Source organism: Aedes aegypti, chromosome 3, assembly GCF_002204515.2.
Source record: "Aedes aegypti strain LVP_AGWG chromosome 3, AaegL5.0 Primary Assembly, whole genome shotgun sequence".
NCBI classification, from domain to species: Eukaryota; Metazoa; Arthropoda; class Insecta; order Diptera; family Culicidae; genus Aedes; species Aedes aegypti.
Genome location: NC_035109.1, coordinates 257,012,839 through 257,027,413, shown reverse-complemented (window position 1 = coordinate 257,027,413; position 14,575 = coordinate 257,012,839). Strand labels below are relative to the sequence as shown.

General features: G+C 34.2%; 1 protein-coding gene across 1 annotated transcript; it reads left to right on the top strand.

Annotated features, from left to right (window-relative positions):
* Positions 1 to 265: 265 nt before the first annotated feature.
* On the top strand, positions 266 to 920 carry LOC110678161 (slit homolog 1 protein-like). The gene is made up of 2 exons (XM_021850782.1): positions 266 to 857; positions 916 to 920. Exons 1-2 carry the CDS (start codon positions 266 to 268, stop codon positions 918 to 920), a joined length of 597 nt encoding a protein of 198 aa, XP_021706474.1.
* Positions 921 to 14,575: the final 13,655 nt, after the last annotated feature.

Sequence of the window (14,575 nt, the reverse complement as noted above, 5' to 3'; positions counted from 1 at the left end):
AAACTCTACCTCTCTGGAGAAGGAAGCTTCCAGAAAAGGGAAAAAAATCCAGGAAGAAGGTACATTCAGCAGCTGTGAAAAGTGGAAAACGTTGTGAGCTTAAATATTTGATGAGGAATGATAATTTTAATTAAAATTAAACTTGTGATCAACATAAACTGATAAGGAAGGTATAAATATATTGAGGAAAACTCGTATCATTGTGGTGCTCAGAAAAGGGAAACCAACCTAACAAAGAGGGGTAAAATTACCAGAGAAAAAGAGCATGGCTAAAATTACGTTCGGAAAATTGTGCTTTCTAATTAATATTCTGACTGCCTGTGCTGTGATCGCACAGGCACAGGAAGATGACACCGGTGCTATGATGACTAAGTTGTGTAACTTTGATAAACCGCTAATAGATCCAACCGACGATGCTGGTGGCAAGTATTGTGACTGTGATGTGGAAAATTCGCCTCCATGGGGAATCCCAGTGGTAGTTATTAGCTGCCAGGATCATCACCTACAAAATGACATTTTCCAGGCAGAAGTTTTACCGCAAGCAACCATCAGATTGGATTTCTCGTACAATAAGTTCACGTCGATTCCAAACTTCAGCGGTGATAAATTGAAATATCTTAGTATGCGCAACAACAAGATAACAACTTTGCAAGATAAGAACTTTGTCAATATTTCCAGCCTGGTGGAGCTGGATTTAAGTGAAAATGAAATCGCGCTTATCAACAGCAATGCATTTGAAGGATTGAAAATACTTCGCAAACTGAACCTAGCTGAAAATCAAATCAAAACGATTCAGCCCAATGCGTTCTCTCCGTTTAACCATTTGGAACATTTGGTGCTGTCGAACAATCCTTTGGGTGAATTTTTCAACAAATCAGAAAATGATATTTTCTTAAAGCTCGGCGTTACACCCAGATTAAGCATTATAGAGCTTGAAAACTGTAGCCTCGTTCAGATAGATCTCTCCAATGGAGTTGGTTTAGATCACATCATTCTTAGCTCTAATCAGCTAACACAGATTCAAAAACTTCCAAGAGCGCTTTCTCACCTTGATATCAGCAACAATCCTATTCGATTGATGTCAGCAAACTTCCTACCTCATTTATCCAACCTTCAAAGTTTAACCATGGAAGATATGCCCAATCTCTACAGACTAGATGAATATGCACTATTTGGACTTCCTCGGTTGACACATCTTAATTTGCAAGGATCACGAAATCTATCCATGATAGATCCACATGTTTTTGGAAAAAATGTAGTGCTGAACGAAACCGACACCGTATTGGAGGAACTGATTCTGAAAGGAACTAACGTACGAACGCTGAACTCATCTCTCCAATTTGCTTTCGAGCAACTTAAAACGCTAGATCTCACAGGAACCCCTCTAAATTGTGACTGTCAAATTCGATGGTTGAAAGAAACGTCTTTCACTACGATGGCAACATGTGCAAAACCAGCCTCCCTAAGAGGAGCTCAACTATCCGAGGTGGATATCAATAAGTTGCAATGCAAAGTAGAGAAATCATGGATCTACACTATGTTTAACGTGCTTCTAATAATCCTTTTGATCGTACTGGTCATCGCTGCGGTATATCTTGTATATATTGCCATAAGACCTCGTCAACAAGTGCAGTTGCGAAAAGTTGGAGCCAATAGTCCTTACGCGAGGGTAACGATAGAGCCTAATCAGGCAGAAAATTTATAATAGTTAAATTATTTTTTGTTTTAGGATATTTATAATAAAATGTATTTCAAACATAAAAAATCGAAATGTTATTTTATGAAAAGAAACACAGTATAGATTTAAAAACTATGTTTCGTGACTTACATTGAGAGATTACTCACTACTGGGCATCTAAGCTTTTCAATTCAAAGCTCTATTTGTAATATTTTGGTTTAACACCACTGCTCGTCGGATTCGAACTTAGATTTTTTTGTTTCCAATTATATCAGATTTTCTCTAAATATTGTACCAAATTCATGCGCGGATTAATCACAGGGTATTAAAATTCATTCTACCTATTTTTATCAACTTATATTATATTTCTAAGATCGCTTAAATACCAATATAATTGAAAAGATATTCTTATAGTTAAGGGTACAATCGAATAAAAGTTTGGTATATAAGGTCATTTGGCATTCAGTCGTTTGGCATAATGGCCGTTTGGCATAATGGCCGTTTGGCATAATGGCCGTTTGGCCATTATGAATGATTTTAAATGAGCAAATTCAAATACAATATATCATAAATAGTTATTGATGTCATATACACCTTTGTAAATTGAAAAAATGATTTTTCCTTGAATGTCGGCATTTTTTTTTTTTGAGTTTTTCACCGAGATTGGAATCGCCGAGCACAAAGCAAAATTTCTGATTAGTTCTCAGCAGACTAGAGCACAAGGCAGTGACAACGAATGTCAAACGTAATTTATGTTGTGTTTGCATCGCAGTGCAATGTTTTAACCTAACCAAATTGAACAAGTCTCAGAAGAAACACAAAATAAAACCAGAGTAGAGATTTAAATTATATTGTCAACAGAGGTGGTCGTCAAAAAAGCAGGTTTATGTATGACGGTCAGGGTTTTAGTGATTTTTAAAACGCATAGCTTGATAAAAGTACATAACAATGATAAAGACAAACTTGGTTAAAGAACAGAACATTTGCTTAACACTCGTCATCAGGTTAGCTGTGATACGCAAGAATACTGAAAACGGCAAAAAGAATTTCGGCTATGGAGGGAAAAAATCTTACAATTAATTACCAGATACTGTGAAATCAGGTCACTTTTTGTAAATATCATTTTAAGATTTATTCAATATAAATGCAGATGTACATTAAGTGTAATATAATTATATTATATTTTCATGTTCTTCAATGTTAATTTATTACTCGTGTTGATTTATTTCTCATTTAATCATATATTATTTCATTGTCAAAATTAACTAAAATTCAATAGTTCATTTAAATATATGCGATATTCAATATCACAGTTCAAAATGAAATGCACGTTTCCAAAATCGCATTCAAAACTTGCATACAAGTCGCTTTCTACAAATACTATATAAAATAAAAGTTGTCGCTTTACACATTACACCATGAAATGATTAAAAAAAATATATTTGACACCTCTGACTCAAACTGTCAGAGCGTGGCAAACTAGATGTTGGTCACACGAACAGTCGCGACATTAGCATTCTAAGGCTAATGCTAAAGGCTAAAGGAGCTTACTCTACCGCTCCTCTACGTCCTTTTTACGTTTTGAATCCAAATTATAATCACTTGAATTGGATAGGGATTACCCAACGGACGCAGAATCAGAAGATAACTTCCCGGTTAGCACAGAATCCATTGAAATCAAAAGAAAAGCGTGTGAAGAAAAACGGATATTTAATTCGACCAATCCCCAAAATATAACTGAAAAGTGCTACTTTTTAGCACCGTTAACAGTGCTTAACTAGCACTTTTCAGTACCGTTGGTTGGTTGGTTTGACTTTATTAACGAGATTTTTAGCCCTGGGCTAGTTCATCTCGGGACCAACGGCTTTACTTCCCTTCCGAAGGAAGTCGTCACTATAATTTTAGTGACTATCCGTAATCCGGTGTAACATTGATCATTTTTTATAAATTTTTCTTGAATATTTCGTTTCTAAATGCAAATGTTGCCAAATTTATATTTTTTAAACAAGTACTGCCACCCACAGCTCGTGAATATATATTGTATTTTGTTTTTTGAAAAATTTAACCATGTTTAAAAAAATGTTTTAAGTGATTTTTTGATTTAGCTGATATGGGGTAACATTGATCACCTATGTAAACAACGTTCGGTAATATTGAAAATGACGTTAATTACTTAAATCATGACCCCCAAAGCCGAATATGAAGGCCAAACGCTTACAAGTCATTTACTTTTTGAGTTATTTTAAAATTAAAAACACCTCGAACCACGGAATACGCCTAAAGGTAGGCAATTTCCTAATTGAATTCTATGTTCTTAACAGTAATTCGTTAATGTTGCCTAATTGAGCATAATTATCAAAGTTTTGACAACGGAATCGTTTTCGGCGATGCCATTTTTGGTAAGAACCGCATTTTCCTTGCTCATAATGTTTGCAGAACGTATGTGAGACATGAATCTTCGGTAGTGTCATCCTTACCCATTGAAATCATTGTTTCAAAAAGTTTACAAGTTTACGCATAATGTAAACGCAATTTTCGCAAAAACCCTCACTTACATTAGCTTATGAATATAAGAAAGAGAAGCACCATTCATGATTTGGAAATGTTCCATCAATAAATGATGATACGAACTTTTAACGAGATGAGTCATTCCGATCAATGTTACCCCGCTGATCAATGATACCCCGGATTACGGTACTGTTTTTTAGGAAAAGTAAGCCATTCATCCAGGTTTTCTCAACCGGTGGTCCGCGGACCCCTAGGGGGCCCTGACAACTTTTTAGGGGGTCCGCGAGATCATAGATAATTGAAGTTTTTTTCATGATTAATTTTCTCTTTTTTCTTTTACAAGAGAGTATTATTACCAAGTTGAACATTTTTGATACACAAATATTGAACAAACTTTATTTTACTTTTATTAATACCACAAAAACTGATAAAATACTTACGATGTCATTCTGACAATCGGCGCGCAGTCAAGGTAAATTACTTTGAAATTCTTCTCTGATACACAAAATTCTTTCAAATCTATCTTAAGGATTTTAGTTTAGATTTTCGACTGATGTCTGCAATAGTGATGTTTGGTAGAATTCTGCCGACTTTCCTGATATTCGACAAGGTTTTTTTTGGAGAATTCCTGACGAAATAAAGAACGAACTGTTTCGACTAAAGATAACTAGCAGAGACGGGGGTGACCCATTCCGCATAAAGACATTTCGCTTACGGACGTTTGGCATATTGGACGTTTCGCATAAAGCAGTTGAATACAAAAACAGGTAGCATTTTAAAGAAGGCATATAATTCTGATTATGCCAAATATCCATTATGCCAAACGGCCGTATGTGAAACGTCCTTATGTGAAACGTCCTTATGCGAAGCGTTCTTATGCGAAACGTCCTTATGCGAAACGTCCTTATGCGAAACGTCTTTATGCGAAGTGTCCCACCCCCAGCAGAGACGATGCGTTGTGAATATCTGGCAATATTCCAATTTTTTGGCAAGACCTTGATGGAGTTCTAGGAAAACCCTTGGATAATATTTGAACAAATTTTTCAAATCTTGTGAAAATTGTCTGGTATGATTTCCGAGGCAATCCTTAATCCTTAATCCTAATAGTTGGCTTTTTTTTGTTTGAGAACATAGAAAGGAAACATAAACAAGTAACCACTAGCACGCTAATCAGCCTTTTTGGACTTATAGGGCTATTATACAGCTAATTTAGCTAACTCTATAATAGCACTATGTTAACACGCAAGGCAGAAGTGCTATTTGGTTACTTAGGTATTTCATTCCCGACACTTTTGGTTCACTTCAACAGAGAGTTCTCAGAAGCTACTGAGCTATTATTATTTCAAAATATGAAAAATATGTCGTGTGTGCATCTTACTGCTGAATTTCAGACAATTTTACCGTAACAAAACTCCAATATGAAAGTGAATCATGGTGATGATATAGTATTTATTTACCATATTTTATTTTAATAGAATGTGATCAAAATTCATTATGGAAGCTCCTTATTGGAATATTGAAAAGATTTTTTGCCTAGTACCTTGTATTTTTGAACTTCAAAGGGGGTCGCCGCTTCAAAAAAGTTGGGAACCACTGCATTAATCTGTCCATCCTCTTCATGAAAAGCAGGATCGATTATAGAACTTTAGGCATTTTTGTTCTTAGGTTTTAATTCCACTATCGATACCGGCACCCTTTCTTTTGAAAATTATGAACGTTCACACTCATAAAAGCCTTGACACAAGATGAAAGCAATAAAAAAAATCCGTGTGCGCACACACCAACTCTCACTCTCAAAGCACACACGCCAATATGAGAGCGAAACTCCGACAGATTTCTGCTACAGTAAAAAGTAGAAACATCAAAAGCAATTGGGCCAACTTAAGAGGATGCAAACACTTGAATGACGAGTGAATTGAATGTCTAGCAGGGTAGATATTAATTCACTGTGAAGTGTGTCAAGTGATAGTAAAAAGTGAAAATTTCAATATTTGTGTTGAACACAATTCAAATAATCAGACTCTATAAGTGAAATTGATTGACAATATACATGTGTTCATTATTTATGTGTAACAGGTGAGCTTATTGAAAATCAGTTTTGTTTATTTCGACTAGTAACTAAGCTTTTTAAAATTATATTTCGAACGTTTCCTTACACAAACAAACAGTAAGTAGAATGCATTTCTCTTGAAGTATATTTAATATGATTTGTTTCGATTACTTTTGTTTCAAAATATCACAATCAACTGTAAAACAGAAGGCATTGTTCGAATTGGGGACCTTACTTTTGACCAGTATTGAGTGATTGGCATTTCACAAAAATAATTTGTTGGAAGTACTGCACACTTAAATTATGTTACAGGAATCCATGAATTTTACCGTAATCTCAACAGCTTAAAAGTTCGGTGTAATAAATTAACGGAGTACAGTAAATTTTTACAGTTTTCGGTAAAATTTCACCGGAATCCGTTGAATTTCGACGCAATTATAACGTTTTATTTTACAGAAATGTTCAGCTGTTGAGATTATGATGAAATTCAATGGAGCAAGCGACACAACACCACTTTTTCTTCCGTGAACCGGACACGACTGATTCCCACAAGGGCCAGCAACACAATTATTATTATTATTATTATTATTATTGTTCATTAACTTAAAAAAAATTGAAACAGGGAAAAGCCCCTTTGAGTGATTTCCTTTCGAAATCTTTCTCAAAAAGGCATATATATTTAAAGGTTTTTGCGGAGCAGATCCATTGCGGAGCAAATATCTTTTAAGTGAGGTCATCATAGTTAAGGTCCATCCACACGATTCACAGAGCCAACCATTAACATGTCCCATGTGCCAATCCTGGACTAGTTAAAGCTGAAAGTAAAAAGATAGCAGAAAACAAAACAGCAAATATCAAACATTATAAGAAATTTCATTTGAATATTTATATAGAATTTTCAATATAGGAAGACGTTTATTTCCCACAATATCACGAACAGTATGTTCCAGCAGTTTTCTGACTCAAAAAAAGGTTCTCGTGGTTCATTAAAGCGAGAACATCTAAAAACAATATGATCAATGTGTTCATAAGACTCATTGCATTCACAAATATTTGAATCTATGATATTCATGCGGTACAAATAACTACTACAAGTATAATGGTTGGACATCAATCCAGAAAAAGAACAGATAAAATTACGCCCAACATACAAGTTTTTAAACAAAGGAACTACCTTTATCTTCGGGTAAATAGAATGACAATAACGCCCTGATGGATCAACCACTACTCTCTGCAACAAATTATGAGCGGAATCCAGCAAAAAATTAAAAAGATTCAACCGTAGTTTGCTATGCCTACATTTTTTATGAATTTTCTTTTAAAGCTTGAAAAAATACCTTGTTTTGTGCAGCCAAATCCTAAGTGACGATGTCCATGTCAAATCGGTCACTCGCCATACTCGACCATCTTTGATTTGGATTGCCCTTGACACATGCCTTCAGTATTGTAGAGTAAGCGTTTTCTATGGAAAACACGACAATTTTGACTTATTGAAGATAATCTGATTTCCGAGCTCTGGATTTAAGCGAAAAGATTCCATTTGGATGACGTAAAAAAATGTACACTGATTCTATTATTTTGTTTTTCATTATTAAACTTTTGATTGTAATATAACAAAAAAGCTTCATTCTCAAATATTTTAAATTTAATCTTAAAATGTTAATAGGAATCAGATGTTATGAACAATGCATATGGTAAAGAATTTTTGAACAAAAAAATTTCCATAAAGCTTTTGGTCGAATTTCATTTTTTTCTTTCGTTGGAATAAATATGATTATTTCTTAATGGTATAAATCCACTTCACGCCAAATCGTATTCCGGTTTGGCAGCACCTTCTCTGATTTCAATGAAATTTTGTGGATGTGTGAACCTTGACAAAATAAGCCGCTTAGCATAAGTAGTATTCCAAAAAATTATCTGAACTGTCATTTGATGATACCCAAAATTTTCAACCCGATTTTTTTTTTTTAATAATGGGATTGAAAATGGAAACTCCTAAAAACGTGTTGCATGAATGTCTTGTAGATAATAAGGTCCTTAAATGTTTAACCCGTATAGGCCTGAGTGAAAGCAAACATACTGAAATCCTTACCGCTCAGAGAATTTTTGACGGATTCAAATGATTTATGTCAGATCTTAATGATTTTTGCAAATTAGAATGATTGTCATTGCAGATAAATAAAAGTAACTTGGCATGTCCCAAAAAATAGCCCTTTTTTTACCTGACTTGACCCAGTGATTCACCGGAATGACTCCGACCACATGAATATTTCCGCGTTGCTCTGTCCACTAGAAATTAGATATGTGTGCCAGTATAGTGACAAAAAATCATTTGAATCCATTAAGAATTCTCTGAGCGGTGAGGGTTTTAGGATTTTTGCTTTCACTCAGGCCTATACGGGTTAATGAAATCTTGTTTTATTAAATAACATGAAAGAGCATGTTAATGCAACTACTTTAGAAAAAATTTCCCGCTGAAATAACGGCTATATCATATTTAAACTTAAATTTAAAAATTTGGTCTATAAATGAACCTTGATACTTTTGATCATGTTTGACGTTCACTTAGTCGACACACCAAAACACCACAAGGGTCTTAGTCTTAACACTGGGGTTGTTTCTATCTGACATTTTTAGAGAGACACGGAAAACAAAATATACCCAAAATTTGAGTTTAAACCAAGGGGTTTGACAAAATCTAAAAAAATATAAAAAATATTTTTTGGATTTAAACAAACCAAAACCATTTCAAAAATTGAATAAACATGTGTTTTTGGCCTAAACTTGAGCGTTTGGCACTAAAATTGGAACAGGGCTTCAGGACCCTATTGTCTATTTTTTTCTAGATAATTTAAAGTAAGCTCATACAAAATAGACGAACTTATGGAGCTTCATTGAATTCTGGAATGGTTGTTACTTTCACTTGTTTAGATTTGTTGCAAAATAACACGCGCATACTAAAAAATAAGCATTTAAGACAAGAAAAAAATTTTGTTTCAAAAACTATTTTTCTCAAAAGTACACATCTCGCGATGAATGGACGGTTTGTAGTAAACATTACTGTCTATCTTACAGCTTGGAATCAAAATTCAATAATGTACCAAAACTTTGAAGGCACAAATCTTGCGAAAGAAGCATCAAACTACAGTGCAATTTCTATTTTAGCTTCGTGCACTATCAGAAAGCATAAAATAAGAAGATTTACTTTGTACGTTCATTACTTCAGCAGATTAGTGCCTTTGAAATCGTGAATAGGGGCACAAACAGGCCATTGTGCCTGCCATGTTTGGATTCCGAGATGTGTAACCTTAAGATAAAATTTGATTGAAATAAAAAAACAGTCATTTTTTGAATCGAATTTAAGTTTTGAAAATCTTTTTATTTCAGTGTAGGCCACTAATAAGATTTAGATAAAATTTAGATAATAATATTTTAATATAATATAATATGATATAATAATAAAATTTAGAACAATTATGTACAAGTGGTCCACACAACACTTTATTGTAGGAGTAACCATTTTTCAATTACATTATTTAAAAAAATGGGGTAATTTTCCATTTGACCCGTTTCAAATGATAGTCCTGATAAGTTTTGGAATGAAAACTGAATATGCAAAGTGGCTTAATTTGTCAAAGTCTAAACAACCAGAAAATTTCTTTGTTATCTGAGAGGATGCTACCACCTCGGAATACGTCTGTAATGTGAATCATTAGAAGCACTGAACCTAATGATTTCAATGACTAACTCTCTATAATTTACAATTTTGGAGTTAAATGCGAAGATATAATTATGAAATGATAAAATAAAGCACAATGAGTTTTCAAAGATAAAATTGATCACAACTCAGTCTTGGACATCTCGAGAAATAAAGAACTTATTTTTAAAACATTGATTCTCTTAAATTTCAATATCATCATTAAATGAATATCACCATATTCTGTTTACATTACACCAGTCAATATGCATAAAATAGATACTCAAAATTAATTACAAATTTATCCAAAACTAGTGGTCCCGGCATGGATTTTCTAAATCCCTTCGTCGTGCCCGTTCCGAAAATACCCATATTGCATGGACTTTCAACGATTGTCCCAAATCAAAGGTCATCTTGGATTTCAAAATGGCGTCAGACACCAATTTTCGTCATCCCTTCGTTGTGCCCGATCCAAAAATACCCGTATTGCATGGGGTTTCAACAATTTTCCCAAACCGAAAGCCGCCATTTTGGATTTCAAAATGGCGTCGGATATTGATTTTCGTCATCCCCTCGCCGCGCCCGTTCCGAAAATACCCATATATCATGGGTTGTTAACGATTTTTACAAACCGAAGGACGCCATTTTTGATTTCAAAATGGCGTCGGACATCGATTTTTCGTCATCCCCTTGTCGTGTCTGTTCCAAAAATATTAATATTGCATGGGTTTTCAATTTTTTTTTTCCCAAAATGGGATCGCCGTCTTGGATTTCAAAATGGCGTCGGCCATCGATTTTCGTCATCCTCTCGTCATGCCCGTTCCGAAAACACCCATATTGCATATATGGATTTCAACGATTTTCCGAAACTGAAGGCCGCCATCTTGGATTTCAAAATTGTGTCCATCTGGTATGCCCCCAATGATAAAATACCTCGAACGATTCTGAAACTCAATTTTATTGACTTTATGTTTGATTCTAAAAATTTTGAATGTGTAAAGAAACGTATTAAAATTACGACATATTGAGAATACCAGAACATCCCTATCGTGTTCTCTCCTCAGCTTTGGCCGAATCCACATCGAGCTCAAGATGGCTGACTTTGTTGATTCACTGATTATTGATTTATTGATTTCGGTGCAAAAAAAAACGGTTCAAACCGATCCGAAGTGCTAAATTATCATCAATTAGAGATGTTGAAGTGTATGAATAAACTTGAGCAGTGATATGACGCTTGCTAGAGTAAAAATCTTATTTTTAGATCTATGTTTGTTACGGATTCTCTTAAAGCTACCAATTTCTATAATAATTCACTGTTAAAGTGGAAAAACAAGCGACAATAGTGCTATGATTGATAATATACTACCAACGAAGTGAATCGATGAAATGAAAAATCGATTGAGATTGAGATATGATAAAAGTATGGCTTTTCATTGTATTAAAAATTATAGCTTTTTCGCTTTTTAAGTAAGCTAGACCTAGTTGTAAGGACGCTGTGAAGGGCATAAGATTCCGTTTAAATGTTTAGATGTCATTGTTGGGAGTATTTCAATCAATTTTATCTATCTATAAACAGTCAGTGACATAAGTTAGTAACCAAATGCTGTTTTTCCATACAAAATGTCCAAGTTTGGGGGTGCTGTATCTCAGCTTCTGGTTGTCCCAATTGGCTGAAATTTGGTTGACGAACTACAAATAACTTGAAATTTTGCCTGTAAGGGAATTATTACATTGCAGTCATTTAACATAGAGTTTCAGAGGGTTGATTCAAGAACAAAAGTAAGTAACCGAAAGACTTTTTAATTTAATTCGAAAACAGTAAGCCGTGGAAAGTCGGTGTGTTCTGCAAATTTGTGAGACTTCTGAAATTAAACAATTTTGTGGAACAGACCAACCACCCACAACTCACCGTTTTAAAATTAAATTACAAGTGCTCAAGCGCGCGGTTATTTTTGTGCGCTCATGCCAAGCTGATCTCAAACTCTTGATGTGAAGCGCGTATACATGATGTTGAAAATCATTTGACCCATCATGACATATTAAATATTCAACGGTGTACTAGTGATTTATGAATGAGCCCTGCATAAGGAGTAAAATACCGCAAATAATATGTCATTCTCTATATTCTACAAACATCAAACTAATAATAAGATCAGGTATTGACATACCTATAAAAACACTTGATGAATTTTCATATAAAAGTAAAATTGTTCAATAGTAGTCCAATACCTGAAGTACAATGAAGTATTTTTGGTTGTTTTATATCTTTTTTTTAATATTATTAAAATATCAAATTAAGGTATTGACTGCTGAACAATACCTCATTATGGTATGATACCTAAATATGGTATGCATAGATTATTACGAGTTGTTTGATTTTCATCGGGATGTAACTAAGCCTAGAGCTGTCGTTTTCATTTATCTTCAAATGAGCTCGAAAAATTCTCCGGGTATCTAAAGATCGGTTGTGAAAAACACCCAGACAACCAGAAGTCGCGAAAAAGTTTCCTCGCATAAAACGCTTTTTTTAGTTCATTTATATATTATGTTTCGTCCCGTATACTCGTACATACTAACCTCTTACAGTGAATTTCAACGTAATCTCAAAAGCTGAACAGTTCGATGAAATAAAACATCGTAATTTTGTCGGAATTTTACGGATTCCGGTGAATTTTACCTAATACACCCGATTCTGTTTTTTGCACGGGGGATGCGTACCATGCAAAAAAAGTTTTCAGTTCAAAATTTCAAAAACCGTGCAAAAAAAAGTAACATCATTTCTCGACGTTTCATACAAAAATAAGGTTTTGACGAAAAAAAATGTATGGAAACTTTTTTTGCACGGCCGTGTAAAAAAATCCGTGCAAAAAACAGAATCGGGTGTACTGTGAAAATTTACCGTACTCCGTTAATTTATTTTACCGAGCCGTTCAGCTGTTGAGATTTCACAAGAATCCGTAAAATAATTTAAGTGTGTACAAATTAAGTCGAATCAATCCGTAGCAGCTGTCAAATCAACATTTGTTATCATAGGTTAAGTCGCATAAAATTACAGGTTAGTTCGGTAGAAAATGTATACACTCGCATTGTATGCTATTATTCATTACATAATATATGCACGTATATCGCCTCAACTTTTGTACGTAGAAGGCCTTTTCGCGAGATCTTATTAGTGAAATTTTGCACATATAAAGCCTCCAGGTAATTTCGTTATTCGTGCATTTTGGTTGCCTGGGTAAGGTATAGGGTTCAGAACCACTTGGGATGGAAGTGCCCATTCACTTTGGCATGGGGATTTTCACGACCGAATTGTCTAAAACTTTGCAGTAAGAAGCGCTTCAGTACGACACATAGTGTGTCCAAATATGAGCTCTGTTGCTTTCAAAAAACCCCACTGCCGAAGTGAATCAAAATTGCCAAGAATAGGATTCAACTCCCTATTTGAAAATTTATTGTTCTTGATGGACAATCGCGATTAATTAATAACAATGGCCTATTTTAGTATTGATTGAATATAGGAAGCCGGATCCTATTCTTGCCACTTTTTGATTCACTTCGGCAGTGGGGTTTTTTGAAAGCTACTGAGCTCATATTGGGCCACAATATGCATCATATAAAAGTGCTTCTTGTTGCAAAGTTTCAGACGATTCGGTCGTGAAAATCCCCATGCCAAAGTGAATGGGCACTTCCATCCCAAGTGGTTCTGAACCCTAGGTATACCTTACTCAGACAACCAAAATGCACGAATAACAAAATTACCTGGAGGCTTTATATGTGCAAAATTTTACTTATAAGATCTCGCTAAAAAGCCTTCTACGTACAAAAGTTGAGGCGATATACGTGCATATATTATGTAATGAATAATAGCATACAACGCGAGAATATTAACCCTCTAATACCCAACCCCGCCTTTAGACGGGGTACACTTTGCAATTTTGTGTATTTTTTTGTAGCTCGGAAATCAAAATGATTTTATTTTTGGCTTAAACCTCGGCTCATAACACGCATATAAGGGAAGTTTTTTATGACTTTTGAAACTTTTTTGTATTTTTGAAAAAATGTTTGAAACATTGTATTCTTATATAACCTACAAATGCCTGGGGTTAATTTAACGTGTAATACAAAAAAACGTATCTCTAATATTTTTCTACAATCAACCTATCATGGAAGAAGAGCCTTATGGTATTGAAATAATTTCAAACCTGTTTTTCCGTTAATTACACGGAAAATAAAATATGCTCCAGAAAAAAATTAAAAAAAATATATTTTCCAAAGTACCGTAAAAATGTGATTTTTTATTATTGCCAAAAATCAGTAATCAGGAGAGGTTTCAAGAAAAAATGAAAAAGGATAGGGATGTTCAAAAATAAAAATTATAAAAATCAAAAATAGAAATTCATAAATTTGCAAATAAAAATAAATCATTGCCCAAAACGTGTTTAGAACGATTTTAGATAACGAAAAATGATATTTAGATTGAAAATAAAAATTTGGGTATTAGAGGGTTAATACCAATGTGAATCTTGAAAGTGCCCAAGTAGCTCTGCACTCTAGTTTACATATAACTTGTAATAACTTGAAAATGGTCACTTCTAGAGAAAACATATCATGAATATCTTTACGATTCACAATATCTTTTAAA